The following is a 22,676-nucleotide window of genomic DNA, read 5'->3' as shown; positions in this document are numbered from 1 at the left end:
AATTCTGTTGTTACTTGGTTTAACGGTATCAAGAACATTCTTATTCAAAAATGCTCGCTCATGAACTCAGGCTTTGCCCACCGGCCAATCCCAGCCTCATGCTACCGAGACACACCAGCTCACACCAGCTCACGGTGGCTGCCTGCCGTTGCCCCCTCCAGCTCCAGTGGCCCTTAAGCTGTGCATCTGTTCCGCCTCCTTCTACCCAGCCCTCCTTGCCAGAAAATCCTGAGGCTTTGGTGCACAAGTGAGCAGCTTCTTGGCATGAAGAGGTTGTGTTGGTGGTAGTGGGATATCTTCCCTAGTTTAATATCCATTTAGCAATTTAAATTAAAAAATAACAACAACAACAACAACAACAACAACAACAGGGGTACTGGGTGGATCAGGGTGTTAAGCATCTGTCTTTGGCTCAGGTCATGATTTCAGGGTCCTGGGATCCAGCCCCGTTGTGCTGTGAGGCTCCCTGCTCAGTAGGGAGTCGGCTTCTCCCTCTCCCTCTGCCCCTCCCCACAGCTCATGCGCGCGCGCGAGCGCGCTCTCTCTCTCTCTCTCAAATGAACAAATAAAATCTTAAAACAAAAACAAAGGAGGGGGAAAAGTTCCCTGGTACATTTTCTTTCCTTTGGGTACTGCTATAAGTTTATATTTTCCTTTTGTACTTCTCTAGAATACTAACACTACCCTAATCTTCAAAAATCATCCTGAAGATTTCTACACTGCTGCTTTAGTTCAATCCATAATTCATATGGCTAAAAGAGCAATTTATGCTCAGGAATGGAAATCAGAAAACCGAGTGGTGAGAAAAGGTGCTGAAATACCTTTTTTCTGTAATATGCTTACAAAAGCAGCCTCCCCACATCTCAATTTTTACATTTTAAAAGTCAGACATGCTATTCTATAGCATATAACAAAGACGTGTATTTCAGTGGTATTTCTATGCAAAGTTGTTTTCTGTACTCTACTTGGATTGACTATAATCTAAACACCCAGGAAGGCTGTGACCCATGGAATTTTGTCTTCATTCTGATATTCCCTGAAATGACACACCAACATTTTCAGCTTTCATTTTGGCCATACAGCTTCTGGATTTCTGACGATAACTTTAACAGGCAAAAAGAAGTAACAAACAAACAAAAACCAAGGAGAGAAAAAGCAGCAAAATAGAACAGCATACTGTTTATATTAAAAGTGCGCATTTTGACTTTAAGGTCAAATTTTAAGCAACAGCTAAGAAAAACTATGGTTTGACAAAGTGGTCTACAACAATGACATTTTCTAAACCTTAAAGAGATTGTATTTCGTGGGGAGCTAGAGTAACACCCCCGTAGCAACAACCAACTTGTCCTTGCTCTCCTTAAACCTAGAAATGTATCAAATATTGCCAAAGCAGATCTTTTATTTCATCACAGTTGTGCAATTATTCCTTCTCCCTGGGTTTGGATGAAATCTATAAAAATGCCTCATAATTGCTCCTTAGTGAGGTTATGGCTTACAGGTGAGTTGTTACTGTGCCTCCTGTGAAAAGTCAGATTCATCTTTCAGCTGAGTTCACTAAGCTCAGCCAAATACCAGTGTTCTTTGAAATTACTGGCCTTTTCAGAAGGCAAAAAGATCCGCATCTCTACCTTTTCCCACTGCAAACCATTCACATAATCCACAGCTTTCCTGCTCCAATAAGCAGGAAATGGCTTGCTTAAATGTTTAATATGACTTTGCAGCTGCAAAGTCCTTTCCGAGCCTGGTGTCATAGGACATAATTGAACCAAGAGAGTTCCTGATTCACTGAAACTTTCTTATTCTTTTAACCTTTACACCTTTTAAAAGGGAGCACAGTTTTCTAATATTTTCTAATGTACCCTTTTTTTTTTGCCTTTCACTAGAGAAAATACAAATCCATACTTTAAGGTTCCACAATTTGCCTCTTTCTGTACTTTTGCTGGTTCTTTGTCATTTATTATATATACTGCATCTTGAGTACTCTGCTCATTTTGCAGTTTGGACAGGTACTATATTTTATTTGAAGTGGACTTTGCACCAAATAGTGATGCTCTGTTGGAACTGAACTAATTAGGATTTTGCTCATCCTCATACCTTTTTCTTTCAGAAGCACATTTTTACCTCATCTTTCCCTTTAATGATGCCTTGCTTTCAGTTTCTACCACCTTCGAATACTTGTCTGGTCCCAGAAAACACCCTCCAGAACCAACCTTCTACTTTCTTTGGGGATTTAACCAGAATTATGATGATTTAATAAAACTGTCTCCATATTCACTCAAGAGGAGCCAGGTGACATCATGATTTCATGGTATAATTCCCTGCTCCCTTCACTCCATATTCACTACCCAACAGATCTGATCATAACGTCGTGTAATTACTCCCTACATATAAAATTGCTCCTCACTAGTCCACATCTGGTGAACCTGTCAATACCTCACCCTTCAGCAGGCCCCTGAATCTTTTGAGCCACAATGCAGCCTCAGACTCACGGTAGGCTACTTCAAAATGAAAGGCTTGCAGTAAAAACCTTTAGTGCATTTAGCCAAACCTGCGGCAAAGCTTCTACAACAACAACAACAAAAAAATAGCAAACAATACAAACTTCAGAACAAGTTACAAACAAAAAACAGAAAAACATTAGAATATATTTCAGAGCTTATAAAGAATGTAACAGCATCCTCAGAGTGATTTTGTATGTGAGGTTATTAGAATAAAGCATCACTGTACTGTCTGAAATAACTCATTGAGATTCTCAAAGCAAACATTATTGGAAGCAACTCAGTTTTACAAATATGCTTATATGAGGGAACAAGTTAACAGTTTTTGGTTTTTGCTTTGTTGTTCTGAAACTGACCTTGAAAAACTCGACAGAAAAACTCTTAAGAAACTTCTGACATGGGGATCCCTGGGGTGGCTCAGCGGTTTAGCACTGCTTTCAGCCCAGGGCGTGATCCTGGAGACCCAGGATCGAGTCCTACATCAGGCTCCCTGCATGGAGCCTGCTTCTCCCTCTGCCTGTGTCTCTGCCTCTCTCTCTCTCTCTCTCTCTCTCTCTCTGTCTCTCATGAATAAATAAATGAAATCTTAAAAAAAAAAAAAAAAAAGGAAACTACTGACACTGTTCCAAGTACCCCAAACACAGTGAGAACAGGACACGGAAGACCCTGTGACCCAGGGCTCCAAAGAAGCCAGTGGCAATGGCAGAGAAGCTGGTATGATGTTCACCATCAATGATGGCAATGGCCATAATCTACAAGGAAATCACCAGTGGAGGCTTGGTTGCTAGGCAAGCCACTGTAATGTGGTCATTTTGGGGTTAGTCTGTACGGCCCTGAAAAATTATCTCTGACACAGTCACCCACGAAGTAGCACATTGTGGGGAAATAAACTCTATTCAGGAAGTTGAGTACTTCTTCGAGGCGTGATCTACAGAACCACAGATCTTCATGATGATTAAAAGCCAGGCCTTCCAATCATGTAACTGACAGAGCTGAATCCTAACATATAACTAACTTCTGGGTGAGTTTTTCAAGTTTTAACATGTCTGAATTATGGCATTCGAAAGCTGGCTGTAAACGAAGAGAACTCCACTTATCCCAAGACATGTTTAGGGTCCTACGCTGTGGAACAGGATTTTTAGACTTGTAGCATATGTATCCTCAGGCCTCAGTTAAAAGGCGTGTGGTGTGGGCTTCTGTTGCAGGACTTGTGGGGCAGGGTCAGCTAATCGTACGTGAGAAAGCCACAACAAGTCAGTCATGGTTCTAGTTACCTTAGCCTTAGAGAGGTGTGGGCATATTTGTGTGCATTTATCACACACACAAACACGTAAAAGCATTCTTTAAAATAGAAGCCTAGATATTTAAATTCCTATTAGCAAGGAATTTGCTCTCAGTAACTTTTCTCAGTAACTCTCTAAAACGTCAAAATATACTGAGATTTTCTTCCCCCTGAAAATCACCTTGCTGGATTAAAATTAATTATTAAAGTTTCATTTTCTACAATAATTGTGGACATTAGGCATAAACCTTTACCATCGACACAGATACGTGTACAAACATGTGATCAGACACCAACCACAAAAAGGGAAGTTTTTTTGTCCCCCAGCTAGAGAGATCCTTGATTTTGTCAGTGAGATAGGAATTAGCAGAAATATTGCTAAGTGTTTCTTCTGCTACCTATGTCAAAGAAACAAAAATACCTGCTGGTGTCTGGTTACTAGGAACCTGCAAAATGGGGGTGAGTACCAACTGACGTTAGTTCTAGTTCACCTGAGCTAGACTAGACTCATCCCAAAATGGTCAGGGGTACACTGGGCTTTTCCATACTCAGACGACAGGGTAGGGATATTCTCTGTCTTAAACTGATTAATGAGTATATGTTATATTTTAGAGACCACATGCAAGAGGTTTTTTGGGGGAATAGCATTATTTCCATCTACTCTTGTTTTTATATACTGGGAGGAGGAAACTCTATTTCCAGCAGACAGAAAAAAACCCCTACACTCTCCCGAGCTGCAGGGACCACTTAGCAAAGCTGTGCCCATGAGCTGGAAAATTGTTTCTATCACCTGAGGGGGAAACACAGCCATCCCTCATACTTGACCATGCAAAAGAGAGGTACTGAGCCTCTTGGTTTCTACTGTGGCATACTGAAATGGGCTGAAGCTGATGTGCGGTAATTGTTTATTCTCTCTAGAATTGTTTGTACTGTTTTAGAAAACACACCGGAGCAAAGATGTAATTCCAGTGCTTCTTGATGGCATTTTTCCTGATGGAAACAAATGTTTCCAGGAGGACTGTAAACAGGGAGCTGACCTCATTAATCTCTCTCTCCTTCATATGAGAAAAGTTTACGAAGGTTAAAACCTACTCTACCTGCATTACTGATTGATGGAAATACTCTAGTTTGTTGTTAGTTATATATATTAAGAAGTTAATATATCATTTGGGTGCTTTTCACTGTTAGGTGAAAATGCTACGCAAACAGTTGTCCAAAACCCAGGGCAGATTATTTCATCAGCTTTAAAACCTTCAAAAATTTATTTCCCAGTCATGGTGGTTATCATGGCTATTATTTTAATTATAAGCCCTATGAGCAGTTTTAAGTTTCCTATGAACACTTAGGCCTCTTGGACTGTCACATTTTAGAGCAATTCTTACCTTTGAATCCTACAAATAAGATACTTCCATATACAAATTATACAAATTTACTGGTATTGATGAGCTGTTAAGAGAACAGCAATGAGAAAAAAAGGTAGTAATAATAGATTAAGATGAGGAAATAAAATAGGATCTAAGCCTAGTAGAAATTAATAATCACAAGCATAAATCCTTAACATGCAAAAAAGAATACTAGATAATTATGCTCAAATTTTCTGAAACTGTGAGACACATTTTGGACAGGAGAAGAAAGAATATCAGAGAAAACCAAACAACTATGCAAAACAGAGTCACTGCAAACCCACAGACCCCAACATCATGCAAGGCTGCCTTCAACGTGCACAGCAACCTTTCCAGGTATCCCCGCAGTGTCTCCTCCCACCCCTCAAAAAAGGTTATTTTAACATTTCATTCTTAATTTCATTCATGAAATTCTCATTTCATTTCTCATTCATTCTAAACCCTTGCTCCGCTATCTTCCCGCCAGCTCTTAACAGACTGGCTTCTAAGTGGAAGTTGGTGCCATCAAGAAGGAGCTCCTTCGACAATCTCCTCGGGGAAATGTGTCTGTGTCTGTGCCCATGCATGCTGTCTCCTCTCCTAACTCCTTCAATCCAAGGCTAACACCTCCAACTGAATTCAGGACCCCATCTCTTCCTCTCTTGAAGGATCTCCCTTTTCTTCAAAGGTGTACTCCTAGGTTCTCATTTCAACCTTCTTATCACTCTATACTTGTGCTAACCAATTCACTGGCCACATGTAGCTATTTAAACTTAAATGAATTAAAGTGAAATTAAAAAAAAAACAATTCCTTAACTTGCACTAGTTTCATGTGGCTCATGGAACTGTACTGGGACAGTCCAGATAAAGAGCACTGTCATCAACATAAAAGGTTCCATTCCACAGTGCTGTTCTATACATTTTACACACTCTTGGGCGACTTCATTCATCTCTAAGGCTTTACACTACAAATATACCCCTAACATTAATTTATATCTTAAGGCAGCAAATTTGAAGTATCTTTTAAAAAGTAATTTACCAGTGGATCTCAACAAGAACCTGCATATTAGAATTACCTGGGGGCTTTAAAAAATACAAATACAGGGCCCCAGTCCAGGTTAATTAAACCAGAAACTCTAGGGAGTAAGGGTGCATTAGATCAGGCAAAGATGCATTTCAAGAAAAACAACTGAGGATCTTCTTTTTGTTTTTGTTTTTAACTGGCACGTTAAAGCTCAAATAAACTAATTTGCCTTAGTGAGAATTCTCCATATAAATTCCCTATATATCAGTGCCACAAACGTCTCTCGTAACACATTTAGATAGGAAATAGAAAGTCAAATTTCTTACCTGTGTGATAAAATGTGAGAAAAAATAAAAGTACTCCCATGAACATATTACTTAAAAAAGTGACAACTCCGCAAGTAATTCCTTCTGGAACTGGGTAGACAGTTTCCACAAAAAGCTCAAAAAATATAGGTATACTGCTATTCAAGAACACTCCCAGGAGAATGCAGGAGGCATACAATGTCACTAAAATAAAAACACAAACATTTTAGTTTCAGAGTAGCAGCAGTGAGTCATATCAGATAGATCTTCTGGGTATTCTCTTTCATAAGTATCAACTCTGGAATTTCATGTTTTCAATGGTAGTTGATAAAGTTTGACAAAGTATCACTATCTGTCAACTCTTTGCTCAGGTTTTGTGGAGTAGATAGGGAGAAGGTTTTGTTGTAGGATGATTACCAATTTATTTGCTTTGTCTTTTTGGTTTGGATTATTCCAAAGCACAGAAACAATTTTACCACCAATTTTAATTAAAAGGATTCTTCTTTAGACTTCTGTCTGACAGATGTTTAGATAAAATAGAGCAACTTAATTTGAAATCTAAACTCATTCAATAATTTTATTTTATTTTTTTAAATTTTTATTTATTTATGATAGTCACACAGAGAGAGAGAGAGAGAGAGAGAGGCAGAGACACAGGCAGAGGGAGAAGCAGGCTCCATGCACCGGGAGCCTGACATGGGATTCGATCCCGGGTCTCTAGAATCGCGCCCTGGGCCAAAGGCAGGCGCCAAACCGCTGCGCCACCCAGGGATCCCTCATTCAATAATTTTAAAGAGAAGTTAAAATCTAAGAATAAATGTAAGAAACGTTGTTCCTGAAAATTAGATATTTAAAGGCACTGGCTAGTAATCAACCTCAAGTACAACATAAAAATATCCAGTACGTAATTCCTGGAGAAACACTTAAAATGAATTAGTCTTCAATATTGGAATGAGTTTTATGTCAACTTTTTAAAAATTACGTAACTTTCTTGGAACACAAAAAAATTTCACCCAGGGATGTATAATAAATGTTAGGGTCCCAGATTAGCAATAAAAAGCCCGTTAACCCTATTCTACAGTGAAATCTTTGTGTGTTTTTAAAAATATTTTATTTATTTATTCATGAGACACACACACACAGAGAGAGAGAGAGAGAGAGAGAAGCAGAGACACAGGCAGAGGGAGAAGCAGGCTCCATGCAGGGAGCCTGACGTGGACTCGATCCCGGGTCTTCAGGATCACACGCCCTGGGCTGAAGGCGGCGCTAAACCACTGGGCCACCCAGGCTGCCCAATAGTGAAATCTTCGAATAAGGACATTATTCTCTTTCTTAGAAGAATGTCTAGGGAAATGCACCCCACTCCCAATAGCTATTTCACAGTTACTGTCTGCATACAAACCTTCATTACTTTTTTTTTTTTTAAGATTTTATTTATTTATTCATGAGAGACACAGAGAGAGAGAAGCATAGACACAGGCAGAGGGAGAAGCAGACTCCCAGCAAGCAGCCTGATGCAGGACTCGATCCCAGGACTTCAGGATCACGCCCTGGGCTGAATGAAGCCAGATACCCAGCCACTGAGCCACCCAGGTGTTCTAAACCTTCATTACTTTAAATATGAAGGTGAAAAAAGAACCAATGAGGCAAAAAAAAAAAAAGTGATATCCTACAGAAACTTAAAACACATCCCGTATAGAGTAATGAGTTTATCATACTCACAGATATAGGAGTAGAATTTATTCTAAGCCTAAGGTTATTAGGAAAAAATTTATTTATTTATTTATTTGTTTGTTTGTTGTTTATTTATTTATTTATTTAAATTCTAAAGCTCTAATTGGCTTATTAAATGATTCATGAACTGGGCAGCGTGTAGCCAGTAGAGGGGAACTCCCAGAAAAATATTTTATTTATTCTTTTTCAGGAAAATATTTTAAAGTATTTGTTAAGGAAAAAAAGTTCTGTACAGTACCCTCAACTTCTGTTTCCTCCTCCAATTACACTAGCCTTTCCGGATTATAAAATATTTAGTGATTCTTTAACACAAATACTGGTGAGTATATTGACTTTTTTGACTAAAAGATACACATGAAGAGAGAGAACAAAAAGATGACAGTGATTAAAGAACACACTGCTGGCTGGAGCAGTGACTGAACTACTCACAGAATTAAAATGGGAAACATCTGATAGTTAAAATAAATACCACTTAAAATATGAAGGAATTTTCAAGATTCTTAAAGCCAAAACCCCTCATGCTCACTAGGTATTTGCCAGACACAGATCACATAAATCAATCAACACATTCCCCTCTACACGTGACTCATTAGTGGTGCACTAGGAGATGCAGGGAGATGGACTGTCACTGTAATGTTTATTATTCTTCCTACAAAACACTTTATAATCATTTGTTGGTCAGTCAGTGCTAATCAGAGCAGAGATGGCTATTGACCCAAACACGGATGAATCTAGGAGTTTAAAGTAAGAAAATATTGAAATAAATGACAGGAAAAAAAATCAAACTTTTAGGAACCAGGAAATGCTACTTCTAAGGATTCACAAACCACTAATAGAATGAGTTGTTTTTAGAAAACACGTTTGGAAATAATCCTTTTGGCATTTTTATTATTTATTTATTTATCAAGATTTTATTTATTTATTCATGGAAGACACACAAAGAGAGAGGGAGGGACACAGGCAGAGGGAGAAGCAGGCTCCATGCAGGAGCCCGATGTGAGACTCAATCTCAGGACTCCAGGATCACAACCTGGGCCGAAGGCAGACGCTCAACCGCTGAGCCACCCAGGCATCCCTGGCATTTTCATTTTTGAAAGAAATAAACTCTCACGTGTAATTTGTAATTAGGCAACTTAACATAACTGAAAAATTACCAATAATCTGTATATATTAGAATAACTACACGTTGTAAAAACAAGAATGATAAGGTAATGATGAGGACACACAGAAAGGGGACTATCACTATGAAGACCTGAAAAGAGAGCTTTGGTTTTATTGATTTTTATCAAACATGGTGCTGAGAGAAACAGAAAGACACACAGACACACAGGCACACACACACACACAGGATTTCTCAGAAAAGTAGAGCCTGGTGAAGCAGGTGGCCCTGTCTGAAAACCCCTTAAGACCATCCCACTCCCTTGGCTTCATTTCCTGCTCATTAAAAATCTGATTTTGGTTTCCTAGGTATCTGAATTCTGGGAAGGGAAGAAGAAATGTTTATTACTGGAAAGATAAAATTGCTGTTGTAATTAAACATTGTTGATGGAACTGTAAATAGTTTATCTTCTGATAGGTAATTTGAAAATGCCCATCAAATTAAATTATGCGCTTACTCTTTGATCCAGCAATTCTACTTCTAGGTATTTATCCTATAGCTATTAAGGTACAAGAATATAGGGAACATTCACTGCAATATTGTTTGTAATATGAAAGGATTAAAGGCAAGCTAAATGTCCACCAATAGGGAGGTTGGTTGTTTAAAAATTTATCAAACATCCAAAGATGTATTATGCAACCATTAAAAGTGGAAGTCTGTATATACTGATATTAATGACATCTAAGGTATGTAAATGAAAAAGGTGTAAAAAAGTGTGTTATCTTTTTAAAAAGGACGGATACACATACACCCATTTGTAAATTTACAGAATTCTATGAGAAAATACCCAAGAAACTGATATTCAGGATTGCCTCTATAGAGAAAAACTGGAAGCCACAGGAAGGTAGATATTTTTCCTCATATACCTTTTTTACAACTATTTGAATTTGAATTATTTGCTTTGTTCATATCTTAACTATTTAACCACAAAGAGAATTTTATTGTAAACTAATGAAATAGCAGCTGATCCAACTCCCCCTCAACCAAGTTTCTTAGCTCACTGATTCAGAACTGGTTATCACTGGGTGGCCTGACTCATAGACCTGATGTCTACATCTGGGAGCCAGGTAACCCAGCCCTTGTGCAGGATCCTTCACACAAATATTCCCACATCATTTTTTTTTTTTTAAGATTTTACTTATTCATTTGAGAGAGAGAGAGAGAGAGAGAGAGAACGTGTGCACAAGAAGGGGGGCAGCAGGCAGAGGGAGAGGGAGAAGCAGGCTCCTGGCAGAGCAGGGAGCCCAATGCAGATCTTGATCCCAGGACCCTGGGACCATGACCCAAGCTGAAGGCAGACGCCCAACAGACTGAGCCACCCAGGTGCCCCCCGTTTCAGTTTATAAGAATTCCTATTATGCAAGCATAGGATAAGAGATCTGACAAGGATATAACTTGAGAGGCTAGTAATTGAAAAGCAAGTATTTTCCTTTGGTTCTCTCACTCTCGGGGTCTGCTTCTTGTATTTTATAAAAATGATGACCAAGAGGTTGTTTTACACTTGTTATTGCATAAAGAATCAAAATAGTTTAGGCAGGAAAGGGTTAAACTAAGATCATCATAATCAGCTGGGGAAAAGTAGCTGTGTCAGGACTGATTTCATATACTCCCCAGTGCTCTGGGACATGCATAAAGTAGAAGCCAATTTGAATTTGACTTCCATTTGAGTTTTCAGTTTAGAGGCTGATATAGTATCTTTATACACTGGTTTGGCAGATCCAGTGGGTGAATGTCATCTATTAAAAGTCAGGCAGACAAGATAATTTCCTGCTCGTCAGAGAGGGTTCAACTTACATGATTGTTAAATATTTCTATGACTTTCTATAGTGCTGATACTAAAATTATAATAAACCGCCTTTCAATTAAGAAGTCAAGGTAATTTAGCAGAACAAATACAATGCTGATGTAGAGTCTTTTTCAAAGAAGTTAATAAAATTTCATGGGCCCACGATTCAAATTGCAAAAAAACAAAGTCCCATGTCGCACAAAATATAGTTACAACGAATGTATTTCAAGAACGTGAATTGGATCATAACCCTGAAAGTACTACTTCCCCTGTCCTCCTAATGACAAACCAAATTAGTAAACTTTAGGGAAATAAAACTGTATAAAATACATTTTTACTAATCCAAACACTCAGACCTCAGATGATTAGTGTTGTAAAAGCAATGGCAAAATTCCAGATAAGTACTACTTCATTCAAGGGCGCCTGGACGGCTCAGGCAGTTAAGAAGCTGCCTTCAGCTCAGGTCATGATCCCAGGGTCCTGGGATTGAGCCCCATGTCAGCCTCCTGCTCAGTGGGGAGTCTGCTTCTCCTTCTGTCCATCCCCTTGCTCGTGCTCTCTCTCTCTCCCTCTCAAATAAATAAATAAGATCTTAAAAAAAAAAAAAAGAACTTTCATTTAACATTTAATAAGATTCTCAAGATACCACTAATAACAAAAATAACTTCAAATCTTGGATTCATATAATTTTTAGAACATTTTGAAAACTACTTTCAGGGCAGCCCAGGTGGCTCAGTGGTTGAGCGCCGCCTTCAGCCCAGGGCCTGATCCTGGGGACCCGGGATTGAGTCCCGCGTTGGGCTCCCTGCATGGAGCCTGCTTCTCCCTCTGCCTGTGTCTTTGCCTCTCTCTCTCTCTCTGTGTCTCATGAATGAATAAATAAAATGTTTTAAAAATAAAAATAAAAACTGCTTTCAAATATATTATCATATTTGATTATCTTATCGACTCTTTGAAGCAGGTAAAGGATTTTTGCAGGTCAAGTGACCAAAGTTCTGAAAGTCAAAATGACTTAATTAGAACAACATAAATTAGCTTTGCTAAAAATAATATAATTAGGGCCTACAGAATGTAGCATGTTTTCTACCAAGCCACTGTGTCAGACTGAAAAAACAAAAAACAAACAGAAAACGCAAGACTTGGTATTTATTTAATGGTATTAACACAAAAGGCATGCTTCCCAAATCTGTGATCAGTACAAAAGCTGGAAGTCATCGCACATAAGACAGACGACAAAAAACAGAACACCAAAAGGTTACAGATAAGTAACTTTAATCTTTACATCTACTACATCTTTAATCTTAAATTAAAGATGAAAAAATTAATTTTTAATTAATAAAATTAATTAAAATTGAACTTTAATCTACTACATCTACAGATAAGTAGATGAACTTTAATCATGATAAATGTAAAATGGGTTCAAAAATTAGTGTTTAAGTATATAATAGGGAAAAAATAAGCCTTTCTTCAAAACCATTTATTAGGCACCTATGATATGTAAGTGGCTCTGTTGGAAATGTGAACACGACACATCACTCCTCATCTAAAGGAACATGACCCACACCTATGGCTTAATAGCTAGCAGCCATTCATATGCACAGTGCTAAGAAGATAACTGTACTTCATTCTTTAAAACAAAACAAAAAAAAGCTATGTCTAATCATGAGCTGCAACAGTCCCCAGTGTGAAGTGCTGAGTACAGCAGGAAAAGTGAGCTAAATTCTACTGGCAACTGGTGTTCAGGAAAATCCTGACAAGTTATAGTAGGTTTAGAAGAGGCTGACTACACTGGTCAGGGCTGGGAATCCACGTGATGAGGACAGCTTGTGATTGCTGAGGGCTGCTTAGGTTAAGGCAAACTTTTAAGTTCCCAAGGACAGGTATAATGTTTTCAGGGTGTCAGTAGAAGGGGGAGGGGGCTGACTTGCCCTGTGTGCTGTGTTGCTCCCAATCAGTTATTTCAATAAGAGGAAGATTTTCCCATGACCCAAGGCTGACAAACAATGGGACAGGGAATGGCTTCCTCCTTCAGGTGGTATTCCATCCGCAGTTAGATGGACATATATCTGGATTGTAATGGAAGAGAGTCACTTATTGGAATAATATGTTATATCAGATAATAACTAAGGTTCATTCAGGTAGATCAATAACAAACTTCAATACATTTAGGTAGAGTACTTAACTAGAACACTGAAAACAAAAATTTTATGGGTGCCTCTAGGTAGATAAGAATAATAAAGAATTTACTTAGTTTTATTAAACATTATTATAAATAGGAAATAAGGGTTGTAAAATAGCACAATGAATTTTTATCATGAAAAGTTTTAAGGTTTAGAATCAAGAAATTTCCCTAAAGAGTCAGTTTATAACGTTAATACTACTTTATTGGGTAAATTTTATTATTACGCATGCTGATGGAATTTTATGATAAAGGACCTTCATTGAAAATATCTCTCTACAATCTAAATTAAACTTGATATTGCAAATGAAAATACTCCTTCAGGAAATAATGACACATGTATAAAGAGAAATGGTAAAGATTCACATCGTTTGTTAATGGCACAGTTTTTTTTCATAGGTTTTGGGTGTGTTCAAAATGTGGGATACATACATATGTATGTATGCACAACTGATAGAAAATTTCTATATTGTTGGGATGCCTGCGGGGCTCAGTGGTTGAGCGTCTGCCTTTGGCTCAGGATGTGATCCCGGAGTACCAGGATTGAGTCCCACATTGGGCTTCCTGCATGGAGCCTGCCCCTCCCTCTATGTCTTTCATGAATGAATAAATACAAACTTTAAAAAAAAAAAAAAAGAAAATTTCTATATTGTTGACCTGGGCATTTCCTCTTGGCCTCACGTTTGCTTCTTAAAAATGATTGCTGTGGCCTTCGTGATCCGCCACTGATTAAAATATGCTACTGCATATTTCATGTACTCATGAAACTGTGGCGCCAAAAGAGGATAGGGTATATTTTGCTCCAATATTCATTAATGGCGATGATTTTCTTTCTGTATGGTGTTATTTTGTGGGTGTCCCTTGTCTAGCCTCTTTGTTGGCTCATGTAGTCCTAGAAAGGCTGACAATTAGTTTAGAGTCTCTTACGGCTGGAAGGCAAAGTGGGCTCCAGAAATGAAGCACAACTAATAATCCTTTGAAATAGTGGGCCCAGAGTAGAGATTGGTTGTGCTATCAGATATCATAGGTATAGGTTTATCAGTAACTTTTAAGTTCCCAAAGAATGATTTATGGTTCTGCAGAAGGTGGTGCGTTGTTACACCAAGGAACACTGACTGATCACCTGGTCAAGCCCTCTACCTTCCAGAAACAGAATCTGCTTAGAGACTCGTTTCTCTTCTTGAAAATCTCTACTGATAAACATTATATGCTCTTGATCAGTAGGCCCTATCAGCATTTCAAGATTCTTACATTTACGATTTTTCACAAATCCATTCTCTTCTTTTAATTCATATTCTATGTTTTCCTTCTTGATCAGACAGTTATGAATATGAGTAACAGTCACTTCTAGTTCATAAAGTTGGAAAGAATAATTAAATCACTTAGCTTTCTTTCCTTAAAATCCCGAATTTCCTTAAAATGTGCATATCTTTGGGGTGCCTGGGGGGCTCAGTCAGTTAAGCATCTGATCTTAGCTCAGGTCTTGATCTCAGGGTTGTGAGTTCAAGCCCGTGTTGGGCTCCATGCTGGGAATGGAGCCTACTTGAAGAAAAAAAAAAGTGTCCATATCTTTAATCATGCTCATCATCCCTTTCTGAATTTTCTCATTTCTATTAAGAGGATCACTCTCTAGCCCATACATGTCACGTGCCTTTCAATACAACTGAATACGTTTTCTTTCTTCAAATACCTCTGGAAGTCAGCTTGTAGTCCCCTATTAACCCTCATGGGCGGGCGTCTAGCTTATCTTCCCCTTTACTTCCCACTCACCACTATCTATTTCTGACCTCGCCACTGTGGTCTTCAAGTAACTTGAATTAGATGAAGAACCTCCTGAGGCAACTTCTACTAAAACTCAAATTATATTGTTTCAGCAAACTCAACACCAAAGTGCCAACATTTTTCAAAATGCCATTTTCAAAGCATTTATCTGTTCAGTGAAAAATGACTATGTGAGTTGTGGCTAACAGGGCCTACTTTTCAGATAAGGTGAAAAATGTCTTTTTATAATTTTGTATATAGAATAAGCTTCAAGATTTTGAAACTAACATTATCTAATCATGAGTTTATTTATTTGTTCTACTGAAGATACTTCAATTAATAAAGATATAACACAGTTTTAAGTACTCAGTTTCCTTAAGGAAATAAAAGCATACTGCTGATAGCCTCCAAGGGGATGTACATAAGCAAGTACATGTATTAAAACAGTGCACCTCTAGGTAGAATGGAATGATCCAGTTTTTATTCTATAGAGATGGGAATGATAATACCCAGATCAGGGGACCACAAAAATATTGCAACAGGTTTTAGCAGTAGCAGCAGTTTTAACCCACAGGTTGAACACCTTCTGATTATGTCAATAATTAACACATATATTTTCACACTTTTCATGTAGATTCTTCTGAATATTTAAAAGTAACAACAGGAGGGGCACCTGGGTGTCTCAGTCATTAAGTGTCTGCCTTTGGTCATGACCCCAGGGTTCTGGGATTGAGTCCCATGTCAGGCTCCTTGTTCAGCAGTGAGTCTGTTTCTCCTTCTTCCTCTGCCATTCCCCCTGCTTGTTCTCTCTCTCTCTCTCTCTCTCTCTCAAATAAATAAAATCTTAAAAAACTAAAAAGTGACAACAGGAATACTAAATTTACTAGAAATGGGAAAAAGATTGGATACTTTTTCATAAAAAAAAAGACTGGTAAAAAAGAAATATGAATTTGCCATTTCTTGCTTTAAATATCAGTCTAAAGGTCTAGATTTGTCTATAATTAGATTTTGTAGTAAGTTCTTGTTCATGAAACCTCTTTTACTTAAAAGGAATTAGGTCAGATTTTTACAAAGGCAGTAAGAGTATCTGTGACAGATTTATTCAAATTCTCCATTGTTCCATTAAAATGTGCCCTTTTGCCTGCCTACAGCTAATGCTAAGTAACAGAGTGGCCACGGTTGCTACCGGCAATAAGTCATGCCTACGGAGTCATGCCTACGGAGATGAAAAATGGAGATAATATACACTTCATTCATTCACTCATTCGTTCATTACTCAGGACTTGTGCTAGGTAGTGGAGTGGGAGTTGGGGTCAGAACTGATAAGGCACGGTCCATGCTCCAGATTTTCAGATTGGAAGGGGAGATAAGACACACACTCAAGTAACTATTAAGTGGTATCGGGGAAGAGAGAAAAATACCACTATGATCATTCAGAGAAGGAATGTGAAAATCTAGTTTTTAATGCAGTATATTTCTAAGTTATCAATGTTTATCTATCAGGAGTTTCTTTCCCCCTCTTCTTTCAGGAATTTCTAAGTGACATTCAAAAATGACTTGCAGGGATGCCTGGGTGGCTCAGCAGCTGAGCTTCTTTCTGCCTTCGGCGCAGGGCATGATCCTAGAGTTCCGGGATTGGGTCCCACATTGGGCTCCCTGCAGGGAGTCTGCTTCTCCCTCTGCCTGTGTCTCTGCCTCTCTTTCTCTCTCTCTCTCTCTGTCTCTCATGAATAAATAAAGAAAATCTTTTTAAAAAATGACTTGCAATTGGAAACAACAGTAGAATTTATGAATTCAGTGGTTGTGAAGATGGCCACGTCAAGCTCAACCTTTTGATTCTGGCCTTGACTTAATTTGGAATTCTGCTTTCCTTTCTGTCCAACATGATTATTTTCAAGGACAGACTGGAAAAACACAGCCCTGACCAGGGTCAATTATATCAATTTCCCTTTAAGATTTAAAGAGATGTACCGTTTTCAATACATCCTTTTTTATGATTATAAAGTAAAACATAAAAAAATAAATAAAAGTAAAACATGCTCATTACTACAAATCTAGACAGAAAGGGAGGTTAAAAAAATGAATTTTCTTGATGCTTCCACCCAGAGATAAAACCATTAATTTTATCATATCAAATAGAAAACACATAAAATTTAATGAATATCATATCTTATAATAATGAATATGCTACACTTAAATCAAGGGCAAAAAATTTGTTCATTATGTACTCATAGCCTTGTTCTTATAAAATCTAACAGACACATACTTGACATACAGTACCACATACACAAATAGCATAATGCCATGAATAAGAAGAGTTATAAACTAAGACTATTCTACCAGAATGTTGCACAACTGCTAAATTATGAAATTATACCCTAATAAAATAAAACAAAAAATTCTGGCCCCAAATACTTGCCAAAACTGCACAAAACCCTAATATAAGAATGTTGGTATATAAAAAGTGCACAGTATCCAAAAACTATTACTCTGGACAACTGGGCTTTATAGGAGGGATTCCTGGCAGGATGGTACAGGGCAGAAATTTCCAAACTTTCCTCCACAGCACCCTTAGTGCCCCAGTAATTTTTTCGTGGTGCCCAAGGCCAAAAGAAATAACTGATGATTCTGTTAATTACATAGTTGGGGCCAAACCATTTAATAAATATATATATGTCCTAACAAGTCAGTGGCCATTTAAAAAACTATATACCCATATACTGGAGGAAATATATTTTTATTTCATTTTCAACCCCAGTTGCTTACTAATGAGACACATACATGTGATGGGCACTGCATGACTTCTCAAATCTTGGAATCAAAATCTTAGAATCAGATCCACAACCACCCTCAACCTGTTCCTGATTTTTGTGCAGTATTTAGTTTTTATCATAGCAATTGCAGGAAACCAAACTTTGCAAAGATATGATGTTATCAAAAAGAATGCAGCAGGGATCTAATGATGAAACTGGGAACTCTCTTGAACTAGAGGGTCACAAAGTGTCTGACAGATGTGGAATATCCCTGTATTTCCTTCAGAAAATAACCCATGTTATCCTTGTGAGTACTCCAGGGAAGTTGGCTTGGTGTAGTTTGGTAATTATGGATATAGGGTAACCCATAAAAATGTCACTGTAAATGTGGTAGGAACTCTAAAATAAAGGCTGTCTTTGAAAAATTTGATGGCTCTGATAGATATATTGCTGGTCCTTTTATTACAGAGCACATACATGCAAATTGGGATACTATGATAGATTACTTTATAGACCCAGAGGGCTCTGTTACTGCTTCTTCCTTTCCTTTAACAAAAGACTATTTAAGATGTAGATTTTTTAGTCCATTTGCAAGTCATAGCCACCTACTGGATTATGCATTCAATTATGGGATTGTTATAAAGGCAGATTATACTTCTTTTCCATATGTAAAATACGAATGAAAATATTTTAAATTGTTCCTTGAACTCTTTTTTAGGTGGGAAGATAGTTTGATGCTTGGACAAGGGGGACATTTTTGTACATTTATCAGTTTTATAACAATAATTATTTATTCTATTTCCATTAATTATGGAAAAGAAGAAAAACTCTTACTTTTCAGTTTACATATTTTTGTGAACTGAAAATACCTATCCAATAAAGTTCAAAATAGTCTGTGTTCACCTGTGGTTAAAGGCAGGTGTGTGATGCTGTTCAAACAGGTCAGGGTGAACCACGTGGATGATAGTGTAGCCCCAGAAAACAGGAGGAGAAGAATTAATTTCAGCATACCCCTGATAAAATCTGCGAACCTGAAAAGAAACAATGTTCTATTATAATTCTAACTGGATTTTTAAAATTCTATTTAAATTGATGACACACTTTCATTAAACAATAATTTCTTGAAGAAATTTCAATGAGGTCTTTTTTCAGTATGCAACAAATTTTTTTTTAACTGGTACATTTTGTATGATGTGATAAAAGGTTACTTTGTGCCAAATATTTTTTCTATTATAAAACACACAAAATGTGATGTCTGTTTCAGATCTATAATTTATAGGATGGATTCTGTATTTTTAAATGCTACTTTCACTTTTTAAAAATATTTTTGTATGCTTTCCAAACATTCTATAATGAGCACATATTATCCTAGTTTTAGAAAACAGGCTAACTTGTTGACATAAACTGGCAAAGATGACTCTCCAAAATTCAAACTCAGAGAATACAAAAAAACCCCCAGAGCCCCTAGGTTCTGATAGGATCTGGTCTCTGGCTCCACTCTCCCTCTACCTTACTATTCTCCAGGTAGTTAAGCTTCTGTTTCTCATACAAGCTAGGGTTGTTTCCCAACGCAATTATGTAGCTTTTGCATTTGTTCTGTTTGTCTGGAATGCTGGTTACTCTCATTTCTCCCCTGACTTACTCCTGTTTACTCCACAGAGGTCATTCAGGTCTCAGTTCACTAAGACCCTCCTTGCTCATGAAAGAAGTCCTCACCATCTCATCTCCATACCCTATTTCTTCATAGCATTTATTTCTATTGGCATTTCTCTTGTTTCTGCATTTATTTTTTGTCTTCCCTTTTAGAAAGTGCTGTGACAGCAAGAATGTAGCTCTGGAATAACGAATACTATCCTACAAACGTTGGGACTTAGATTTCATAGCATTCTAAGTTTTCAAACTTCTGCTTTATTCTGAATTAACATGAAATTAAAAGGCAAATGGTAGAGATGCTTACTGTTTAGTTATGAGCCACAACTCTATTTGCCAACCACTTTTCCTCATCTCCTAACTGTTGGTTATACAGGCACAATTCTCTGGCTGTGCCTACATACAACTTACTCTGTCCTTCAGAATTGTTCCTATTATAGAAAAACGGATCTCATCCCAAATAACATTCACCATGTTTTTTTTCTACTTTAAGGTTTTTAAAACTGATTTTAATTTCTACTGTAATTCCATTACTGTCCCTCTTAATATTTTCAATACTACCTTTTGTGCTTATTTGACGTGATAAGGTTAATCATGTTTGTAAGTGTTATGTAGACTAAAATAGCTTCCTATGACAGCTGATGCCATCTTTTGGTGGAAAAAATGGATGCATCTTTGCCCAGTGACTTAGGTTTGTTCTCAACCATGAAAGCTTACTAGCAGAAAATTCTTATGTGCTCTGATAAATAAATGTACCACAGCTTGATAGAAATCTCCCTCAAGAAAATACAAAAACTGTTATAATTTCACACCCACCAAACACTTTGATTTATGTTTTGGTATGCTGCAAGAATGTACTTGTCTGACAGGCAGATGGTGAAGTATGAGGGAATAAAAGAGTTTTCTGGTACAATCAGAACTGAAAAAAGTTGAACAGTGAGAATGTTGCCAAGGCCAGATCACAGAAGAATAAGTGAAACACTGTGATCTGCTATTTTTGTAGACCTAGTACTTTCAAATGGGGTAATATCATCAAAGTACACTGTTAGAACATTTGGTAGTTGCCTTTCGTAACATAATCACACACACACACAAAAAAAAATCACCCAAGTGCTAATGTCTATGAGGATATTCTGTTCTAGGGATTCATAATCCAAAATGGTGTTTATGAACATAACTTTAAAATTGATTCTAGGCCTAGGAGATAGCCACAATTGATTTCAGATCCCAAAGTAAGGGAAGTGTTTTTTAGAACTTCCACTTCAACAAATTAAAAACAGAAATGTCCTCACTTTCATTTTTCCTTCTAGCTCCATGTCTATAGAGATAAAATTAAGGGTTTACATATAGAAAAAGAAAGCGAAAGGTATACGTGAGATGTCATTTCTGATACGTAACAGTTCCCTCTTTGACCTATTTGGTGCTCAGAATAGGATTTGGTTAATGATGACTCACTATAATTGGCCTGGAGATTTAATTAGAAAAATTAGATAAGGTTCTGTCAAATGTGACAGGTCAATGTATTTCAGTATCTGTCTAGTGATTTTCTACAAATGCTCTCTTCTTATTCCTCTTCTTTAGCTTTTAGATCTTAGTCTTATATTTCTCCAACTTGTAAAAACCCCGGAGTGATTTAGAAATTAGAGTGTCAATTTATTCTTTCATTATCCCAGAAACACTATGCAAACTGTAAGGTCTAGATATATTATCCTGTGTCAATTATGTTTAAATATTTAGAAATTGAGGTGATTTACATATCTTATCTGATCTCCCCAAATATGTAATTAGATTCTTCTCTTTCTGGTAAAGTTGATTGCCTAATTCTGTTTTTGATGAAACGGGGTAAATGATTTGTGAAGTGAATGAGTACTATCTCTTTGGAAATATCAAGAATGGTTTTACAGGCAGTCACCTGTATAAGTGATATTTCCATTTTTTTTCTTTTCTTTTTTTTAGAAAAATGACTTTTTCCTTCTTCTGACTCATTCTAAAAAATGTGTTCTTGTAATGAGTTAAGATCAAAGTGAGTTTGGTGAAACTGGAAGTCTTTATGGTCATTTTTCATCAAAATGGGATAAACACAGGGAAGTACCTGCCAAAAAAGACCAAAAATAAATTACTAATCATATACTCCCTTTTCGTGGAATGTTCTAGAGATGCTCTTATAAAAAAATCTTTTCTATTCTTGATAAGTAATCAATCTGCCTTTATTATTGTATTGCCTTTCTCTGGGTTCCATTTGTAGATGCTGTTCTCCAATAATATGGAGAGAGGCAGTTTAATTACACTGGAAATACATCTTCATTCTCCAAAAGCATTTTAGGACAGACTGCTCCTGAGAAAGGTTCCTTGTAGCAGCAAATTCTTACTGCATGTAAATTTTCTTGTAGTCTGAACAAGTGCCCTTCTCTGACCTTTACATTTTTATTTTCCCCTGAATTTTAATATTTATCAAAAGCAGCCTTTTTTGTTTTTGTTTTTGGTTCGGTCCACTCACATGTTTAACATGAAATATCCTCACCTTGCCATACCTATTCCAACAACACAGCCTCCAACTATGGACCAAAATCCAATCCAGCCAGCATCTACCTGTGGAGAAAGTGGAAGACACATTTAATATAAGACTATCAGGCTGCAATGAAGAAGGCATGAAAAAAAGATCCCCTCTAATCAATACATATTTCAATACTTATGTATGAATTTCTATGTACATGTATAACTCAATATATAATCAATAGCTAAGTGGCAACAAATCTAGGAAATATTATTTAAGAAAAGGAATAAAATGAAAGGATTCATGTGTGTCTAATATAATTTATCTCAGTAATAAATCCTTGATTAACTTTTTATGGAATATTTAAGTCAACAAAATAATCAGTGTCACAAACCAATGTTTTCAAAACTGTGCTACATTGTACTAGAATTCTCAAGAAAATAGGAAAAAGACAGAAGATGGGCACTGACTTCAAGAAGTTTAAATATAAAACCAACATACAGGAAACTACTAGGAAATAATTAGGTGCTCAAACATCTGGCAACAATTAAAGATGTATCAAGAGGTCAGAGAAGAGAGAGCAAGCAAGAAAAATGTGGGGCTGAGTACCTAGGGAGACGGGTTTGAGCTGGCTTTCAAATAAATTTTTTTTCTTTAAAGATTTTACTT

The 22,676-nt window shown here is 37.1% G+C and overlaps 1 protein-coding gene across 1 annotated transcript in view; it reads right to left on the bottom strand.

Annotated features, from left to right (window-relative positions):
- SLC49A4 (solute carrier family 49 member 4) overlaps positions 1-22,676 on the bottom strand; it is an 86,171-nt gene that overhangs the window by 12,466 nt on the left and 51,029 nt on the right. The window contains exons 6-8 of the mRNA XM_025990581.2: positions 22,035-22,102; positions 18,767-18,894; positions 6,513-6,695 (exon numbers count right to left, since the gene is read on the bottom strand). Of these exons, the coding sequence (XP_025846366.2) occupies positions 6,513-6,695; positions 18,767-18,894; positions 22,035-22,102 (379 nt within the window). The remainder of the gene's footprint in view (positions 1-6,512; positions 6,696-18,766; positions 18,895-22,034; positions 22,103-22,676) is intronic.

This window comes from Vulpes vulpes, chromosome 1 (genome assembly GCF_048418805.1).
Source record: "Vulpes vulpes isolate BD-2025 chromosome 1, VulVul3, whole genome shotgun sequence".
Taxonomy (NCBI): Eukaryota; Metazoa; Chordata; class Mammalia; order Carnivora; family Canidae; genus Vulpes; species Vulpes vulpes.
Note: the sequence above shows the minus strand (reverse complement) of the source record. Positions and strands in the feature narration are given on the sequence as shown.